The following is a 16359-nucleotide window of genomic DNA, read 5'->3' as shown; positions in this document are numbered from 1 at the left end:
TCCCTCCCATCTCCGACGAATCAGCACCTGGTAGGGCCTTGACAAGCAGACCATGGACACAACCCGGTATCTTCGAGGCTGGGATGGAGTCCATTGTACGCACCACCTCCGCATACGAATGACAACCAATACCACCGATAACGCATGAAGCCTTACTCTTGACGGTAGCTCCACCTCCTTATCCCTGGGCGGTGGAGAATGGGTCTACGGCACGGAATTGAGAACTGCCACCACCTTCTCCAACTCCTCGGCGAAAGTCTTCCATCCCTGCCCATCACGACCCTCTGGAACAAAAATAAGACCACAACGGCCACCCACGACATACTCTACCACCTCCAAATATCTCCCTTCTCAATTGGCACCTATTTGAGCAAAGAAAGCCCTATCCTCATCCCTAGAAGACTCGGTGAAAGCATGATTCTCAGCCAAACGCGCCATCTTCTCCACCGCTATCTTTAGCCACCCAACGCAGTACTTTTCCACCATCATAACCCAAACAATCCCCTTTCTTCTCTCAACCAGCCTCAAGATTGATCCTCCTACAGGTATCGAGAACTCAAACACCTTGGATTCAACAAAAAACTTTCTAAAGAAGTCCATCTACCCAAAATCCACCCCAGTGCGAAGCCTAGAGCAACAACCCAATGAAGAATGTCGTCTCGCGCACGCACGCTCAGCGAAGAAACAAGATCGCAGCGGAAATCCCACTGCAATGAACACTCAAAAACCACCCCAGTCGACAGTGAGGGCTACATCCTGGCTCACCAAGGGCCGTCGCGCTAGAAGATGGCAGGACAGGGCAAAGCAAGAAGGCCTCTGATGTGATGTTTTAGTCTCTGGGTTTTGTGGGTTGGTTTTGTAGGGGTCTTTGGGTTTCCTCTTGTTTTTGGGTTTTTCAGGTGTTTTCCCTCTCTCTCTCCCCCCCTCTCTCTTGTTTTGGTTTCCTCTTTGTATACTTCAGGTATGCTTAGGGGCGCCTTTTACACTTTTTATAAAATTCTCTACTTATCAAAAAAAAGAAGAAGGTGGGATGGTGCTGGAACTAGGTGGGATGTGCCTGGACGCGCCACTGCTAGGGAGGAGAGAAAGAGGGGATGAGAAAGAAGAGAGAGAGGCTCAACTGGGGCAATTGACCCTTTTCTCAATATATTATATTCCTTGAAAAAAAACTACGGAATTCTTTTTTGATTTATATACTGGTTATTTGTGTAACTGCTGGAGACAGGCCACTCTTGCAGTTATTGTGGTCTTTATGCATGGCCTTATTGCTTGGATTTCCTAGTCAAAGTTCACTAGAAGTCCCACTCTGATTAGAAAATGTGAGAAATCCACAAAAATCAGTTTAAATAATGGAATATTTTGGGTATGTTGGTTTACTGATTGGAAAATTCTAAAAAGATGCACAGAAGATTCTATAAGACGGCTGGGATGGCTATTGCCCTGGGAATCAGCTCATTTAGGGAAGAGGTTATGTGAGGTTTGGGTCATGTACACCTTTGGTTCAAATCTTACCTATATATATTATAAAAGGAAAGGCTTTAAGGCCAATAATTGCTATATGATGTAAGCTTGGGCAGTTAAGAAGCAACTTGCCAAGACATAAGCATTGCCAAGTTGAGAATGCGAAAATTAATGAGCAATTCCATGATGAAAAGAAAGACTGAAAAATGAGTGCAATGAAAGAAGATGGAAGTGATGCCACTTGAGATGTAGTTTAACAATGTGCGACAGTGCAATAGTGCAAACAAGTGACCGATTCAATTTCAAACAAAAGGGGAGCATAAAATGCTAGAAGTGATTTGGGTAGGGTAGAGGTAGTAAGATCATGGATGCTTGTGGCCTGACAGAGAATTTGGCTTTTGATCATGTAGATTCATGTAGTTGACAAGATTTAGTTGGGACTAAGCCTTTCTTCAGTTGATTAAAGTTTTAAAGTTGTCACCATCTCCTAAACTTTTGCATGTTAACCATTTTTTTGATGCAGTTATGTTATATACTTCAATTGTAAGAACGTTGTTTCCCTACTTTGAGGTATTGGCCAAATATTTGCTATGAATGGATTTGAAAAGGTCATTCTTAATTTCTGTGCCTTGCAAGAACTTTATATAATGGCTATTGAGGGGGAAACTTTTATACTGGGGCATGAAATTTTAATTTCTGTAAAATTCCACACGAGAGTTTTTATATGAAGGCTGTTGGGGGGAAAGAGTTATATTTCTGGGGAATTTTATTTTAAATAGTTTTGAAATTATTAATGTAACAACTCCAACCCTTCGTGGAATCAAGAGATCACTGCACCAGTCTGGATTATTCAGGGTCAGATAACACTTCTTAGATGCAGCTGCTATGCTTTTCACCGCTTTGACCAATTTTCTGTTTCTCGATGCTCTTCATTTGGTGTAATGAAGCCTCTTTTTTTTATGTAGAAGCAGCTGCCATGCTTTTCACCATGTCGACTGTTTTTTCTGTTTTTTCATCCTCTTCCTTATTTGCTATGTTGTTAATCAAGCCTCTTTATCATAGAGGTGTGTTCATGCTAACTCTGTGGTCCATGTTGTTTTGATTCTTCACATTCTTACCCTCTTTATGCTTCATTAATTTATGCATTTCCTCATCTAAGTATGTATTTATGAAGCTCTTTTTGTCTTTGGTCTACACTGCTTTGGTCTTTCCTATCTGAAGACCTTTTTGATTTCTCATGATTGTAGCTCCTCTGGTTTCATGACCATAACATTGTAAAATTAGCATCCTCTGCAACTTGGATGGCTTAATTCATTATGGTGGAAGACTACAATTATTGATTCTTAACTATTGGTATAAATAGCGGCACATCATAGCTTGATTGTTTCTACTTTTGCAGATTTTTTGAATTTATGTTCTTCTCTTTCTACCTTTTAGGGGGTTCTCTTGTATATTCCCTGTGTACTAGGGTTGCGTCCTTTTGCGCTTTATTAATGATATGAAATTACTTATAAAAAAAGAAAAAAACTATTGGTATAAATATGTAATTTATAAGTAATGAATATGCTGAAAGATTTATTCTTAACAGTATTGTATGAAAGGAAAACTGTCTTGGGCAGTCTCATATTCTTCCTTTTTGGATATTTTGGAACTGTTCAACTTTAGAATGTAATCCTTGGATGTCCTCTCCTATGCATGCATATTAGAGGTTGCTCGTTTTCTTTTATGATTAAAAAAAAGTTGTGATATCGTTTAAATTCTTTTATTTTGTTATAGGGGGTTTAGGTCCAAGGAGGTAAACATACAATTATAAAGATCCTTGTGTGAGGTTTTGGTGGATCTAGTGAAGGACTTATCATCTATATTCTTTTCATAGCAAAGTCCTGAAGGCATTAAATTTCGATTTTTCAAAATACTTCTATACTTTGTTGGTCTGTTTCATGAGAAGATAGGTTTCTCATATAAAAGGAAATGTTATTGACACTTTCCCTGCCTTGGAGTCTTGAGATTTATGCTGGGAGGAATCTGTAACTCTTATCTGACCCGAGTCTATTTAATTTATTGACTCATGTTCTTGGGAAGTCTGAGTATAATTTCTGGGCGGGCAATAATTTTGGGGGAGAAATGTTGCTAGCGGAGGATCAAATACTGACTAAAAAGGACTCCCACTAGATACTACCGGCAGCATCTAGCCCCAGTTGATGCCAGATCCACTGAGTTCAAATTGTTCATTTACAAAAGTTTTATTCTTTGTTTTTGATAGAACAGGAATATTTTGGCTATTAAACCGTACCCATCTATTGAGTTCTCATTGATATATATAGGAGGATACAAGAGAGTTTGAATAACAATACATGACTGCATCTCATTCCTATACAATAGGATTAGAATTCTTAGCTATCTTATCTCTTATCTATTTATCATAGAATTTGAATTCTAATATAACTGAATCTTATCTAGCTTAACACTAGAGTTTGAATAGAAGTTGATTTCCTAGGTAGTATCCTTAATAGTTTTAGATTGGTATTGTTTGGTGCTTCTCCAGAATTGAATTTTTGTGAGATGAGCCAATAAATTGTACGCTCATCATGTTTCTGTTTTTTTGGCAGTTGAGAACCTTTTTAATACGCAATGGCTTGTCGATTCTTTTTAAAGAAGGTCCAGCTGCTTACAAGGCATATTACTTGAGGTAAGGTTCCATGCGTGTTTTACTGTAAGATGCGTTTGAAATCTGAAATGAGACGTTTAATGGATGAGATTAATAGACACCTTCTTCACTGGCTACCTGTTATCATACTCTGGTGATTGAAGGACCGGGGAGAAATATAAGACTAACTTTAGTGTTATATTTTGTTAAATCACTAGTTGTTTCAAAAGTTTAAGTTGGCAAGAAATGGGAAATTCAATTATTAAATTAGTATTATAACCCTTCTCATCACATATGGGCGCAACCTTCTTTTTAATAAATGAGGCTCAATAAGTAGAATATTTAATCAAATTGTGAGATAAGTTAAGAAGGCAGAATTCGAGCTTAAAACTACTGCTCTGATATTATGTTAAATCGCAAGTTGTCCCACAACTCTTTTGACGTAATACATCAATGGTGCTACTACATTCTTCAAAATATTATGGGGTACACTTTGATGAAATTGTTGGCTATTGTAATGGTCACATTTCTCTGAAAAGCTAAAATATTTGGCTACTATCTTGAGAAGGCTCAAGTCAAAAATTTATTTTAATGGTAATTTTTTTTTTTTTTTTTTTTTTTTAAATTTAGTTAACAATTTATCCTTCTTTCTTTTAAACATTATAGGCAAATGAAAACGTGGGGCACTTCAACAGGAAAGCAGAGGGAACTCAGTAAGATGCTTGATGAATGGTAGTGCTTGAATCATTCTTCACAAGTCCTTAGTATTTTTCTAACTTAAATTTCTTTCAGAATTTGGTTTGAGTGGTTCGTTGAATTGAATATTTTTTTCTTTTTCTTCCATGTTCAGGGCTGTGTTTATACGAAGGAAGTATGGACATAAACAGCTATCGCAATCAACATTCCTTAGTGAAGCTGAGCCTTTTCTCGAACAATATGCAAAACGGAGTCCACAGAATCAGACTCTGATAGGTTCTGCTGGTAACTTGGTAATAGCTGAAGATTTCTTGGCCATTGTTGAGGGAGGCATGGATGAAGAAGGTCATCTTGAGACGGAGTGGGAGTTAGCACCATCAAGCCCGAGTCCCTCGGCAAAGGATATTGTTCCCAAGAAAGAGGGGCTGATTGTATTCTTTCCAGGTAAAAATATCTGCAACTGGCCTAAAGCTTTGGCTATTTTCTTCAATGAAAGCTTTAATACTTGGATTTTAATCATTCATCAAATAAAATACTTGGATTTTAATCATTTGGTTCACCTATTGAAGAAGAGAGAGAGGATCTTAGAAGCCTTATTGGATTTAGGATTAGTTGTTTATATCTTATCAATCCATTGGAGTGTGCTGTACTACAGTTGGGCTGATATGTAACATGAATCAACTTAGGTTTGTTCAGACTTGCTTTCTTGTTCAAGAAAGGGCTTTATATTGAGAGAACAAATTCTGGGTGTGAAACCAAAATGAGCTTTGGGGATATTATAGTCAAAAGCTAAATGGCTGAGATAAGAATGAAAATAGCCCTGCCCCTCTAAATAAATTGCAAACTGGAGGCTTACGTGGGTGAGCTTCTAGATTTCGTTTGGATCTTCATATCTTAGGGAGCTTAAGTTGATAAATTGATTAGGAGTTGGATGGCTATTTACAAAACTTCTTCTATCCGTTTTGATTATATCACATCATTGGCCTTGTGTATGGCTTTCTATTGGTGATGAATATTCTCAGGAAGAATATCTTTCTCACCCTTTTTTCAACCCTACTATTGAAGCTTATAAGAACTCTAGATGATTGCATGTTTGAAGCTTATGTAACACATTTTTGTTCTAAAATTATATTTAAGACTCAAATCCCTCTAGGTTTTCACCTTTCGCCAAGTAGGAACCTAGATTTTTTTTTCTTTGCCAAATAAGGACCTAGAATTGATGCTGTCTACCAAGTAGGTGTACCATCCAAATTTTATTAGGCACTCTGCTAGATGGCCTATTTTACACGTCAAAACATACAGAAAGGTGCCACTGTAATGGCTACCATGTTAGACTACCACATCAATTAAGTTATGTGAAGTCTCCATTTTTTGATGAGTAAGTTATGTGAAATCTCAATTATACCACACAAAAATTATTAAAAAAGAAAAAAGAAAAAAGAAAAACGAGAAAAAAAAATGAGGGAGGATTGAGGGGTTGGTCAGACCATCCCCAATACAAGTTTTGGGGTGTCTAACCACCATCAAAAGCTCCTTTTGGGGGTGTTTGAACTAGCCTCAGATAGTTGAGGAGGTCATTTGTAACGACTGACCCTAACGACACAATATTGTCCACTTTTGGCTTCCTTGAACCAGATTTCCCAGAAGGTCACCCATCCTAGTACTACTCTCGCATAAGCACGCTTAATTGTAGAGTTTAAATAGGTTTATGGTCATCACATCTTTAAAACGCGTTGTGTGAAGAAGGGTGATAATATACATATAAGCAAATTCTTATTCTCATACACGTTATGTGGGACATCACAATCACTACCTCTTAGGACTTAGTGTTCCCGTTGGCGACCTTCATGGGATCACCCCATTCTTAGCGTCCTAGTGAGTGCCTGTTAACGACCCTCATGGGCTTGTTCACGCTCCTCCCATCTCAGGTTGAGCAATGGCTCTGATACCATTTGTAACGATCCACCTCCAACAACACAATATTGTCCGCTTTTGGCTTCCCTGAACCAAATTTCTCAGGAAGTTACCCATCTTGGTACTACTCTCGCATAAGCACATTTAACTGCGTAGTTATGATAGGTTTATGGTTTAGGGTATTCGAGAGATGGATGTAATTAAAGAATGTCGTGGCTTAGAGGAGGACGAAAGGGTTCGTAAGATTGATATGTCGAGAGAGATGGAGAAAACTCTTCTTTTTGAGGAATTGAACTGGAGACAGAAATCTAGAGCTTTGTGGTTGAAGGAAGGGGACAAGAATACAAATTTTTTTCACAGGGTGGCAAACTCTCATCGTAAATTCAATCAAGTGAACTCTTTGAAGATCAATGGTGAAATTTTCAAGAACCCTACGGAGATTTAGGAGCACAAGTCCAGTTTTACAACAATTTGTACTTTGAGAATTGTTCTTGGCGGCCAAGGGTGGAGGGTCTACCTTTTCTATCCATTGATGAGGATGAATGTGTTTGGTTAGAAAGAGATTTTGAGAAGGAGGTGTGGGATGTGATTAGGGAGTTGAACGGTGATAAGGCATCGGGTCCAGACAGCTTCACTATGGCATTCTTTCAGAAGTGTTGGGATATTTTAAAATATGATATTATGGCTATCTTTGCAGAATTTCATTCTCGAGGTAAGCTCAAAAAGAGTTTTAATGCTACTTTTGTTTATTTGATTCCAAAGAAGACTGGTGCCATAGATGTGAAAGATTTTCACCCTATTAGTTTGATTGGAGGGATTTACAAGATTATATCCAAGGTCCTCGCGAACAGATTTAAATCAGTATTGGGCAAGATTATCTCGAACACACAGAATGCATTTATTGGCGGTAGACAAATCTTGGATGCTGTGCTTATTGCTAATGAATGTGTGGATAGTCATATTCGATCGGGGGACCCAAGACTCTTGTGTAAGCTGGATTTGGAGAAGGCATATGATCATGTGAATTGGGACTTCTTACTTTATTTGTTGCAGCGGTGTGGTTTGGGAGAAAAATGGAGGGATTGTATACGTTTTTGTATTTCTACGGTGAGATTTTCTATTCTTGTGAATGGATCCCCGTCGGGTTTTTTTAGTAGTTCTCGTGGTTTGCGACAAGGAGATTCTCTTTGTCCTTTGTTGTTTGTGGTGGTTATGGAGGCTTTGAGCCGAATGCTGACTGCCGCATTGGATCAAGGTAATTTGACAGGGTTTTCAGTGGGTTCCAAGGATTCTGAGGCTTTAGTTGTGAATTACTTGCTGTTTGCTGATGACACATTGATTTTTTGTGGTGCTCAAGAAGAACAAATTCGACATCTGAGATGTATCTTCTTATGCTTTGAGGCTGCTTCTAATTTGAGAATTAACTTAGGTAAAATCAGAAATTGTCCCTATTGGTGAAGTAGAGGATGTCGAAGGGTTGGCTAATCTTCTTGGATGTCGGGTTGCATCTTTAACTATGACTTACTTGGTTTTGCCTTTGGGTGCCTCTTACAAGTCCACTTCTATTTGGAATGGTGTTATTGAGAAAATGGAAAAGAGGTTGGTGGGATGGAAGCGAATGTATTTGTCAAAGGGTGCCTAGTTGACTCTTATTAATAGTATGCTCTCCAATATTCCTACGTGTTACTTGTCGTTGTTTCCTATTCCAGTGAGGGGGGCTAATCGTATTGATAAAATTCAAAAGGATTTTCTTTTGGGTGGCATTGGTGACGAGGCCAAATTTCATCTAGTGAATTGGAACAAGATTTGTACTCCTTAGTATGCAGGTGGGTTGGGAGTTCACAATTTCATCTAGTTTAATTGAGCACTCCTGGGTAAGTGGTTGTGGAGATATGATAGGGAGAGAGAGGCTTTATGGCGATCGGTGATTGATGCCAACTTTGAGAGTCTAAAGGGTGGGTGGTGCTTGAAAGAGGTGTCGAGTTCTTTTGGAGTGGGTGTGTGGAAACATAATAGGCGGGGGTGGGAAAATTTTCGCAATTTTGTTCGTTTTGAGGTGGGGAATGGATCACATATTAGTTTTTGGCATGATTGGTGGGGTGGGGATAGATCCTTGAAGCAATGCTATCCAACTCTTTTTAGTATTGTGAGGAACAAAGATGCGATGGTGGTGGATAATTTGATTGTTCATAATGGTGTTATTCAGTAGAATGTTATTTTTACGTGGCAAATCTAGGATTGGGAGATGGATATGGTCCTTTCTTTCTTCGATCGACTGTACTCCATTTCGGCTCGACATGGAGAGAGTGATAGGTTAGTGTGGAATCCCTCTAAAAATGGTTTATTTGAGGTGAAATCCTTCTATGAAGAGCTTATTAGGAAAGATGGCCCATATTTCCCTCTTTTCCGTGGAAGAATATTTGGCGTGTTAAGGCTCTAACTAGGGTGGCTTTCTTCGTATGGTCAGTAGCTTTGGGCAAAATATTGACGCATGATAACTTGCATAAGAGGAATGTTATAGTGATTGAGTGGTGTTGTTTGTGTAAGAAGAGTGGAGAGTCTATTGATCATTTGTTACTTCATTATGAAGTCACCCGGGATCTTTGGAGCTACATTCTTATTTTATGTCGGGTAGAGTGGGTTATGCCACGCACGGTGTTGGAATTGTTGAATAGTTTGGGGGGGCAGCGATTGGGTATGGTAGTGCTGAAGAAGCTTGGCGGTTAGCTCCTTTGTGCTTATTGTGGTGTATTTGGCGGGAGTGGAATATACGGCTCTTTGAAGATGTAGAGACATCTATGGTGGAGCTACGGAAGCGGTTGCTCAATACGTTATATATTTGGATAGCATCCCATCATAGCTTGAATGTTTTTACTTATGTAGATTTTTTAAAATTATTCTTTGTTCGTCCCTTTTAGGGCTCTCTTGTATACTTCCCGTGTATAAGGGTTGCGCTCCTCTGCGCTTTTTCTGAATAAATTGGAATTACTTATCAAAAAAAAAAAAAGGAAAAAAAAAAAAGGTTTATGGTTATCACAGCTTCAAAACGCATTGTGTCAATAAGGGTGTGAATATACATATAAGTAAATTCTCATTCCCATACACAGGTAATATGGGACATCACAATTACTCTCTTGGGACTCAGTGTCCCGACTAGTGACCTTCATGGGATCACCCCATTCTTTGCATCCCACAGAGTGCTCGCCGATGACCCTCATGGGCTTGTGCACGCTCCCCCCATCTCAGGTTGGGTAATGACTCTGATACCATTTGTAATGACCTAGCTCCAACAACACAATATTTTCCGCTTTTGGCTTCCCTGATCAAACTTCCCAGGATGTCACCCATCTTGGTACTACTCTCGCATAAGCACGTTTAACTACATAGTTATGATAAATTTATGGTCATCACAGCTTTAAAACGCATTGTGTCAAGAAGGGTGGGAATATACATATAAGTAAATCCTCATTTCCATACACATGTGATATGGGACATCACAATCACTCCCTCTTGAGACTCAGCATCCCTGCTGGCGACCCTCATTGGATCACCCCATTCTTCGCGTCCCAACGAGTGCCCGCTAATGACCCTCATGGGCTTGTGCACGTTCCCTCCATCTCAGGTTGGGCAATAGCTCTGATACCATTTGTAATGATTCACCCTCAATAACACAATATTGTCTGTCTTTGACTCCCCTAAACCAGACTTCTCAATAGGTCACCCATCTTAGTATCACTCTCGCATAAGCACGCTTAACTGTGGAATTTTGATAGGTTCATGCCTATTACGGCTTTAGAATGCACTTAACTGCGAAGTTCTGATAGGTTCATGCCCATCACGGCTTTAGAACGTGTTAAAAAGCCGTGATGGCCATGAACCTATTAGAATTTCACAGTTAAGCGTGCTTATGCGAGAGTAGTACCAGGATAGGTGACTTCCTGGAAAATCTGGTTCAGAGGAGCCAAAAGCGAACAATATTGTGTTGTTGGGGGTGGGTTGTTACATCGTCGATCATCCCCTGAGCCTTGAGGTCAATGAAGGGGTGGTTTGGCCACTTCCAATAGCCATTTTTAGGGTGGTCGGCCACCCCTTTCAGGTCTTTTTAATATTATTTTAGGGGTACAATGGAAATTTCATATAATTTAATTGATGCGACAATTTGACACGATAGCCTCTACATGCGGTGCCTTTTTAGTGGTTTTGAAAGTGTAAAATTAGCCATGGCAGACCTTCCGTTAAAATTTGAATGGAGAGTTGGACAGCAAACCTACTTGGTAGATGACATTAATTCTAGGTCCTTATCTAGCAAAAAAAAAAATAAACTCAGGTTCTTGGCGAAAGGTGAAAACTTCGGGGTTTTGGATAATTTTTCCATATTCTATTTCTACTTTTAATAAGTTTATGGGGGAAATGTGAAGGGCTTTTGGGATTTAATGTCTAAAATTGATGAATGACAGCTTCAAGAGTTTTCAGCGGGAGAAGATGATTGCGCTCCAAAAGTCTAAAGGAAAAAGGGAGCTTAATTTGCATAGCTCCATCAATTATGGTGTTGCGAAAGATCCTTCTAGGAGTAGGAAAGGCAAGGCACACATGATGTAGGTTTGTGTGCTTTGGTGGGTGGTGGGTTGTTTAGTTTCCTTCTTGGGTTCTATTGTAGTTTGTTTTGGGGTTTTTCTTCGGTTTCGGGGGTTTGGGTTTTGTTTTTTCTGTTGAGTTTTAGCGGGTTAGCTTTGGTTGTTCCTGTGTATACTTCTTGTGTACGTAGGGACGCTTTACTCTTTCATTAATAAAGTCTTCTTACTTATAAAAAAAAAAAAACAGAGTTTTCAGCCTCCACTCTTAAGTTGAAAGAGAGTAGAGAGGTGAAGAACTTAGAGTGCTCGATTAATTATGATGTTATGAGTTTTGGTTCTAGCCGAGGAAAGGCAAGAGAGCCCTTGCTATGATGTATTGTTCTTCTCTGGATTTTGTGGGCTGGTTCCTGTTAGGGTGCTTAGGTTTCCTCCTGTTTTTGGGTTTTGCTGGTTTTGTTTTCTTTATTTCTTTATTTCTTTTTCTGTTTTGGTGTCCTTTTTGTATACTTCTTATATGTTTTTTATAATATTTCTCTGCATACTTATCAAAAAGTTCATGTTCTTTGTATTTTCATACAACAGAATTTGAGTGTCATTTTACATGTATGTGTCGTAAAAGCAATTTTTGCTCCACCTTCATGCTGAAAGAAACAGCTTGTACTTGTCTGCTCTTCTAACATCATGAAAAGTAGACCATTGTTTATCTCTTATTCAAAGCTGTTTCTTACATATTCTGCCTTTTGAAAATTTGAATGTTTCGTGATGGTTCTTGGTTCAACCATCTCTTTGTATATTGTACTTGTTTTGGACGCATACCTATTAAGTTTTACCTCTCTCTGCCGTTGGGACTTCAGACATTGTTTCTATTCATTTGTCTTATATCTGCCTCTGGATTGCCATTTGCAGGAATACCTGGTTGTGCTAAGTCTGCACTTTGCAAGGAATTACTAAATGCACCTGGAGGGCTCGGAGATGATCGACCCATCAATAGTCTCATGGGTGACCTTATCAAAGGTATGACACTGTCAAGAAGATGTTTTAAACTGATTCGTTCTGAATTTGAATTTTAGATCTCTGGGATATTTTTAAAAATCTCCATCATCTCCTTGTATCTTCATTTCGGCACTGCCCCCCCAATCATGGTCAATGATCAGTGGTTATATCTTTTCTTATATAATATATGATGTCATCCTGTCTCTTCATCCGTCATGTATGTTGACCAGTTTGATCAAGTTAGATACAGTTTCAAGTTTTCCTTGATACAAGTGTTACTAATGGCACAGAAGTATTTGAATCTGGAATTCCTTCATTGTAGACATCCCTGCATACTTGCGGTTGGTTTAACATCATTGTGACTGGAAAATGGCTTTTTTCAACACCAGAAACCATTAAGATTTGTTTTCAGAATAAAAATCTACAATATTTATGGTAACTGTGGATTGAAGTTTAACAGAGAATCAGTTAGGACAAGAGATACATATTATAAAAAGGACAAATTATTTTTTCGTTTCAGTAAACCATTTACTTTCAAATCATATTAATTATTAGGAATCTGTTCACTATAATTCTGAAATGTTTGGATTTTATGTGAGCTATTGAGTTATATCTTGGAAATCCATATGAGTAGGTGTGTTAAATAATCCAACTTACTCAATGACTAAGAGTGTGTTGCCATATCCTATCTCTATAGCTTCGTGGTGAATTCTTGAAACTTGAAAATTAGATATTAGAGCACTAGAAACCTCATTACTTCTCAATTCTGATCTTGATTTAATACTTATAAAAAAAAAGTGTTATCTTGATTTAATATCATTTAGGGTACGTTTGGTACGCAGAATGACTATTCCATTAGAAAAATGAATAGCTTTTATTGAGAATGGAAGAAAGTGGAATAGAATAGTCATTCCCATGAAAATGGCTATTCAAGTGTTAAGAGTGTATGATAAGGATTCTTAATAAAAGCTATTTCTTTTTTTTAATGGAATAGCCTTTTCGTGTACCAAATGTACCCTTAGTTTTTTTTTTTTTTAAGTGGAAGATGATAATACAATTTTAGAATTCTAGAAATCAATATTAGGACTGTAATCCTTGCTATAACGATTAAAAAAAAAAAGCCAGGTCAGAGGTTTTATTATATCATCTCATTATAACCGACAGACATATATGGATTGGTCATTCATTCTTTTGGGATCTATGGTCCCAAGGTACAAGCGCTATTCAGAAAGAATCAGATGGTCATGGAATAATTCATTCTAGATCTAAGCATTAAAGCTGTTTATTTCGTGATGCAGAAATAGATATGTTATGCATTATTCTGTCAGTTGCTGCAGCTGTAGACAACTTCTTGGATTTTGCCATGTCAAGATACTTGAATAATTTGAATTTTTTGCTCAGTTGTATCTTAAATGCATGCAAAATAATATGTTTATGTAACAACAGGAAGATATTGGCCTAAGGTTGCTGATGAGTGCAAGAGAAAACCATACTCTATAATGCTTGCAGACAAGAATGCACCAAATGTAGAAGTATGGAGACAGGTAAATTTGCTATGTCTTCTTCTATATCATATGATTCACCGAGAAACCTTGTGCACTGCTATGCTAAATAGACACAAGATCTGTACCCAGATCTTGACCCTTCTGTTGATGAGAGTTACATTTGTGCTGGGAATAGTATGATATTACTTTTTATGGCTGCTAGACAAATCCCAATCCATTCTTAATGGGGTAAGGAACATTAGGCTGCAGTGAAATTTTGATGAGTCCCCTTTAGGTTTGAATGAGATTACAGAAATTTTGGCTATGTTTTGAGAAAGGATGGCGAACATGCCAGCACTAAGGCACCGAATCCCACCAGAATTCCGCAGTTAAGCGTGTTTGGGTGAGAGTAATAATAGGATGGGCAACTTTTGGGAAAGCCCTTGTGTTGGACCCCTCATTTTACTACTCAATTTTTTTATTTTTTCTTTTGAGAAATACCTATGGGCAGAGTTCCTTTATGCAAACAGTAGAATTCAGAAGCCATCGCTCAAGTGAGTGCATGAGAGCAAAAGTGATGGTTCCACAGGCTCTGATTACATGTTTAAAGAACACTGAAATGGATTTACTCTTTTGACAGGCTAAAAAAAAAACATTGTCGATAAAAATCTATTGGTTACGAGCTCATTCTAATGATTCATCATTCAAGGCATGTGATTCTAACAAATATCTAATGGAATAAACTCAAATTTGTTTTAAGAATGTTCCACTTGGTTGATTGAAATGTAATAGATTGTGCTGATGTTTGTTTCACTTCATCTTCTCAAAGGCACCTACTAGATAATTTGCTCTAATTCGGTTAACAGTCAATTACGTTTTTTTCCCCTTAATGCAGGGACATTATTTACAATCCAATATACACTTAATAGATTGTGGGTTCATCATTTTCTAGTGCCAACATATTTTATTTAGTGATTGAAGTTGCATCACTGGATGCTTGTAGGATTGATTGCTTGTAAGATCCATGTTTTACAAAGTCTACCAAATTCTATGGTAGATGAATTTTGTTTTATGTAGGGTAAACAATAATGTTTATACCTATGGGGTATGCATGCCTGTGCCATAAATTTGCTGCACTATAACTTTGCAAATATGTAATCGGACATGGAACAAAATTAGTTATGTTTATGTAAAAAGTTTAGATATTATAGAGTTAGTCAACCTAATTCTGGCTGTTGCCGCTTTTCTCTCCCATTTTCTTTCTTTTAGTTCATTTAATCTGTTGTAAGTACATTACAGTTACATAAAATTACAAATCAACCTTCCTGTTTTCCCCCTATAGACTGTGTATGTTTTTTTGCCCCAGAAAAAGGGGGAAAGAAAAAACTATCTGTTCTCTTCTCAACTTTGTTGACATCATGGTTACTGTGAAGATTGAAGACATGTGCCGCAGCACCAGAGCCTCTGCAGTTCCAGTTGTATCTGATTCTGAAGGTTATATCTCCTGTTACTCATAAAGCTGTTAATCTTTCTGGTGGTCTCAGTTGCTAGTCATTTATAATAGATCCTTGCTGGAATTACATTTTGGCTTCTTGATAGCTGACTCCATGCTTCTTTATCATTGTGCTTGATTAAAATCCCATCAATGTGAACCTCAATCTTAACAGTTTTCTCTAAGGCACAAAAAAGTCATCACTGCATATTCTCATTGAGTATGACACCTTGCATCCTCTGATCCGTACTGAACACCTAAACAGATTATCTTTTCAATTTTTTCTTTTTACTTTTCATAACCTTTTTTTTTTTTTTTTTTCTGAGACATTATTTTGCAAATTGGGTCTTTAAATAAAGTAAAACTGCAGCGTAGCTACTTTTCATAGATGCTATGAGGTAAGGACTTATATGTACTTTCTCTGTTTTTGAGAAAGAGTGATCTGACCTGCTTACTTTCTTGGTTGATTTCTCAAAAATATTAAATGTATTGCTAATTTAGTATCCAATTGGGTCTCTCTTAAATATGCAGGAACTGATTCAAATCCATTTTCTCTTGATGCATTATCTGTTTTCATGTTTCGTGTGCTTCAACGAGTTAATCATCCGGTATCCATTCAGTTCTGATTCTTCCACTTGTGTAGTCAGACACCTTATCGAAAATAAGATTACCATCTACCTTGTATTTTGTTTATTGCTTTGAATCTACAGGGAAATCTTGACAAGGCATCTCCAAATGCTGGCTATGTGCTGCTAATGTTTTATCACCTTTATGAGGGCAAGGTATGATTAACACCTGCCTCTTTCTTTCTCCCCCTCTTTATAATGTTTTCATGTTTCATGGCATGTTCTTATTTCTGAAACATTTTCTGAGGTACTTCTGTTGACATCTTACAGAGTCGCAAAGAGTTTGAGGGTGAACTAGTTGAGCGATTTGGCTCACTTGTGAAGATGCCATTGCTGAAATCTGATAGGTACTTAGCAAGTTTTCTCCTAAAATACTAGGCTTCCAACTAAAACCACTACTGACGAAATAAAAATGAGAATGCAGCCCCCACCCCCCAAGGAAAAAAAAAAAAATCTTCTAACTGGACCCGCT

The 16359-nt window shown here is 37.9% G+C and overlaps 1 protein-coding gene across 4 annotated transcripts in view; it reads left to right on the top strand.

Annotated features, from left to right (window-relative positions):
• Window positions 1–16359, top strand: part of LOC133877560 (tRNA ligase 1) — a 65059-nt gene that overhangs the window by 39981 nt on the left and 8719 nt on the right. For all 4 annotated transcript variants that reach the window (XM_062315911.1, XM_062315910.1, XM_062315914.1 and 1 more), the window contains 9 exons: window positions 4071–4150; window positions 4775–4840; window positions 4959–5248; window positions 12199–12306; window positions 13732–13829; window positions 15203–15263; window positions 15793–15869; window positions 15972–16043; window positions 16158–16234. In XM_062315911.1, the coding sequence (XP_062171895.1) occupies window positions 4071–4150; window positions 4775–4840; window positions 4959–5248; window positions 12199–12306; window positions 13732–13829; window positions 15203–15263; window positions 15793–15869; window positions 15972–16043; window positions 16158–16234 (929 nt within the window). The remainder of the gene's footprint in view (window positions 1–4070; window positions 4151–4774; window positions 4841–4958; window positions 5249–12198; window positions 12307–13731; window positions 13830–15202; window positions 15264–15792; window positions 15870–15971; window positions 16044–16157; window positions 16235–16359) is intronic.

This window comes from Alnus glutinosa, chromosome 9 (assembly GCF_958979055.1).
Source record: "Alnus glutinosa chromosome 9, dhAlnGlut1.1, whole genome shotgun sequence".
NCBI classification, from domain to species: Eukaryota; Viridiplantae; Streptophyta; class Magnoliopsida; order Fagales; family Betulaceae; genus Alnus; species Alnus glutinosa.
The sequence above is the reverse complement of the archived record's forward strand: the minus strand, read 5'-3'. Positions and strand labels throughout refer to the sequence as shown.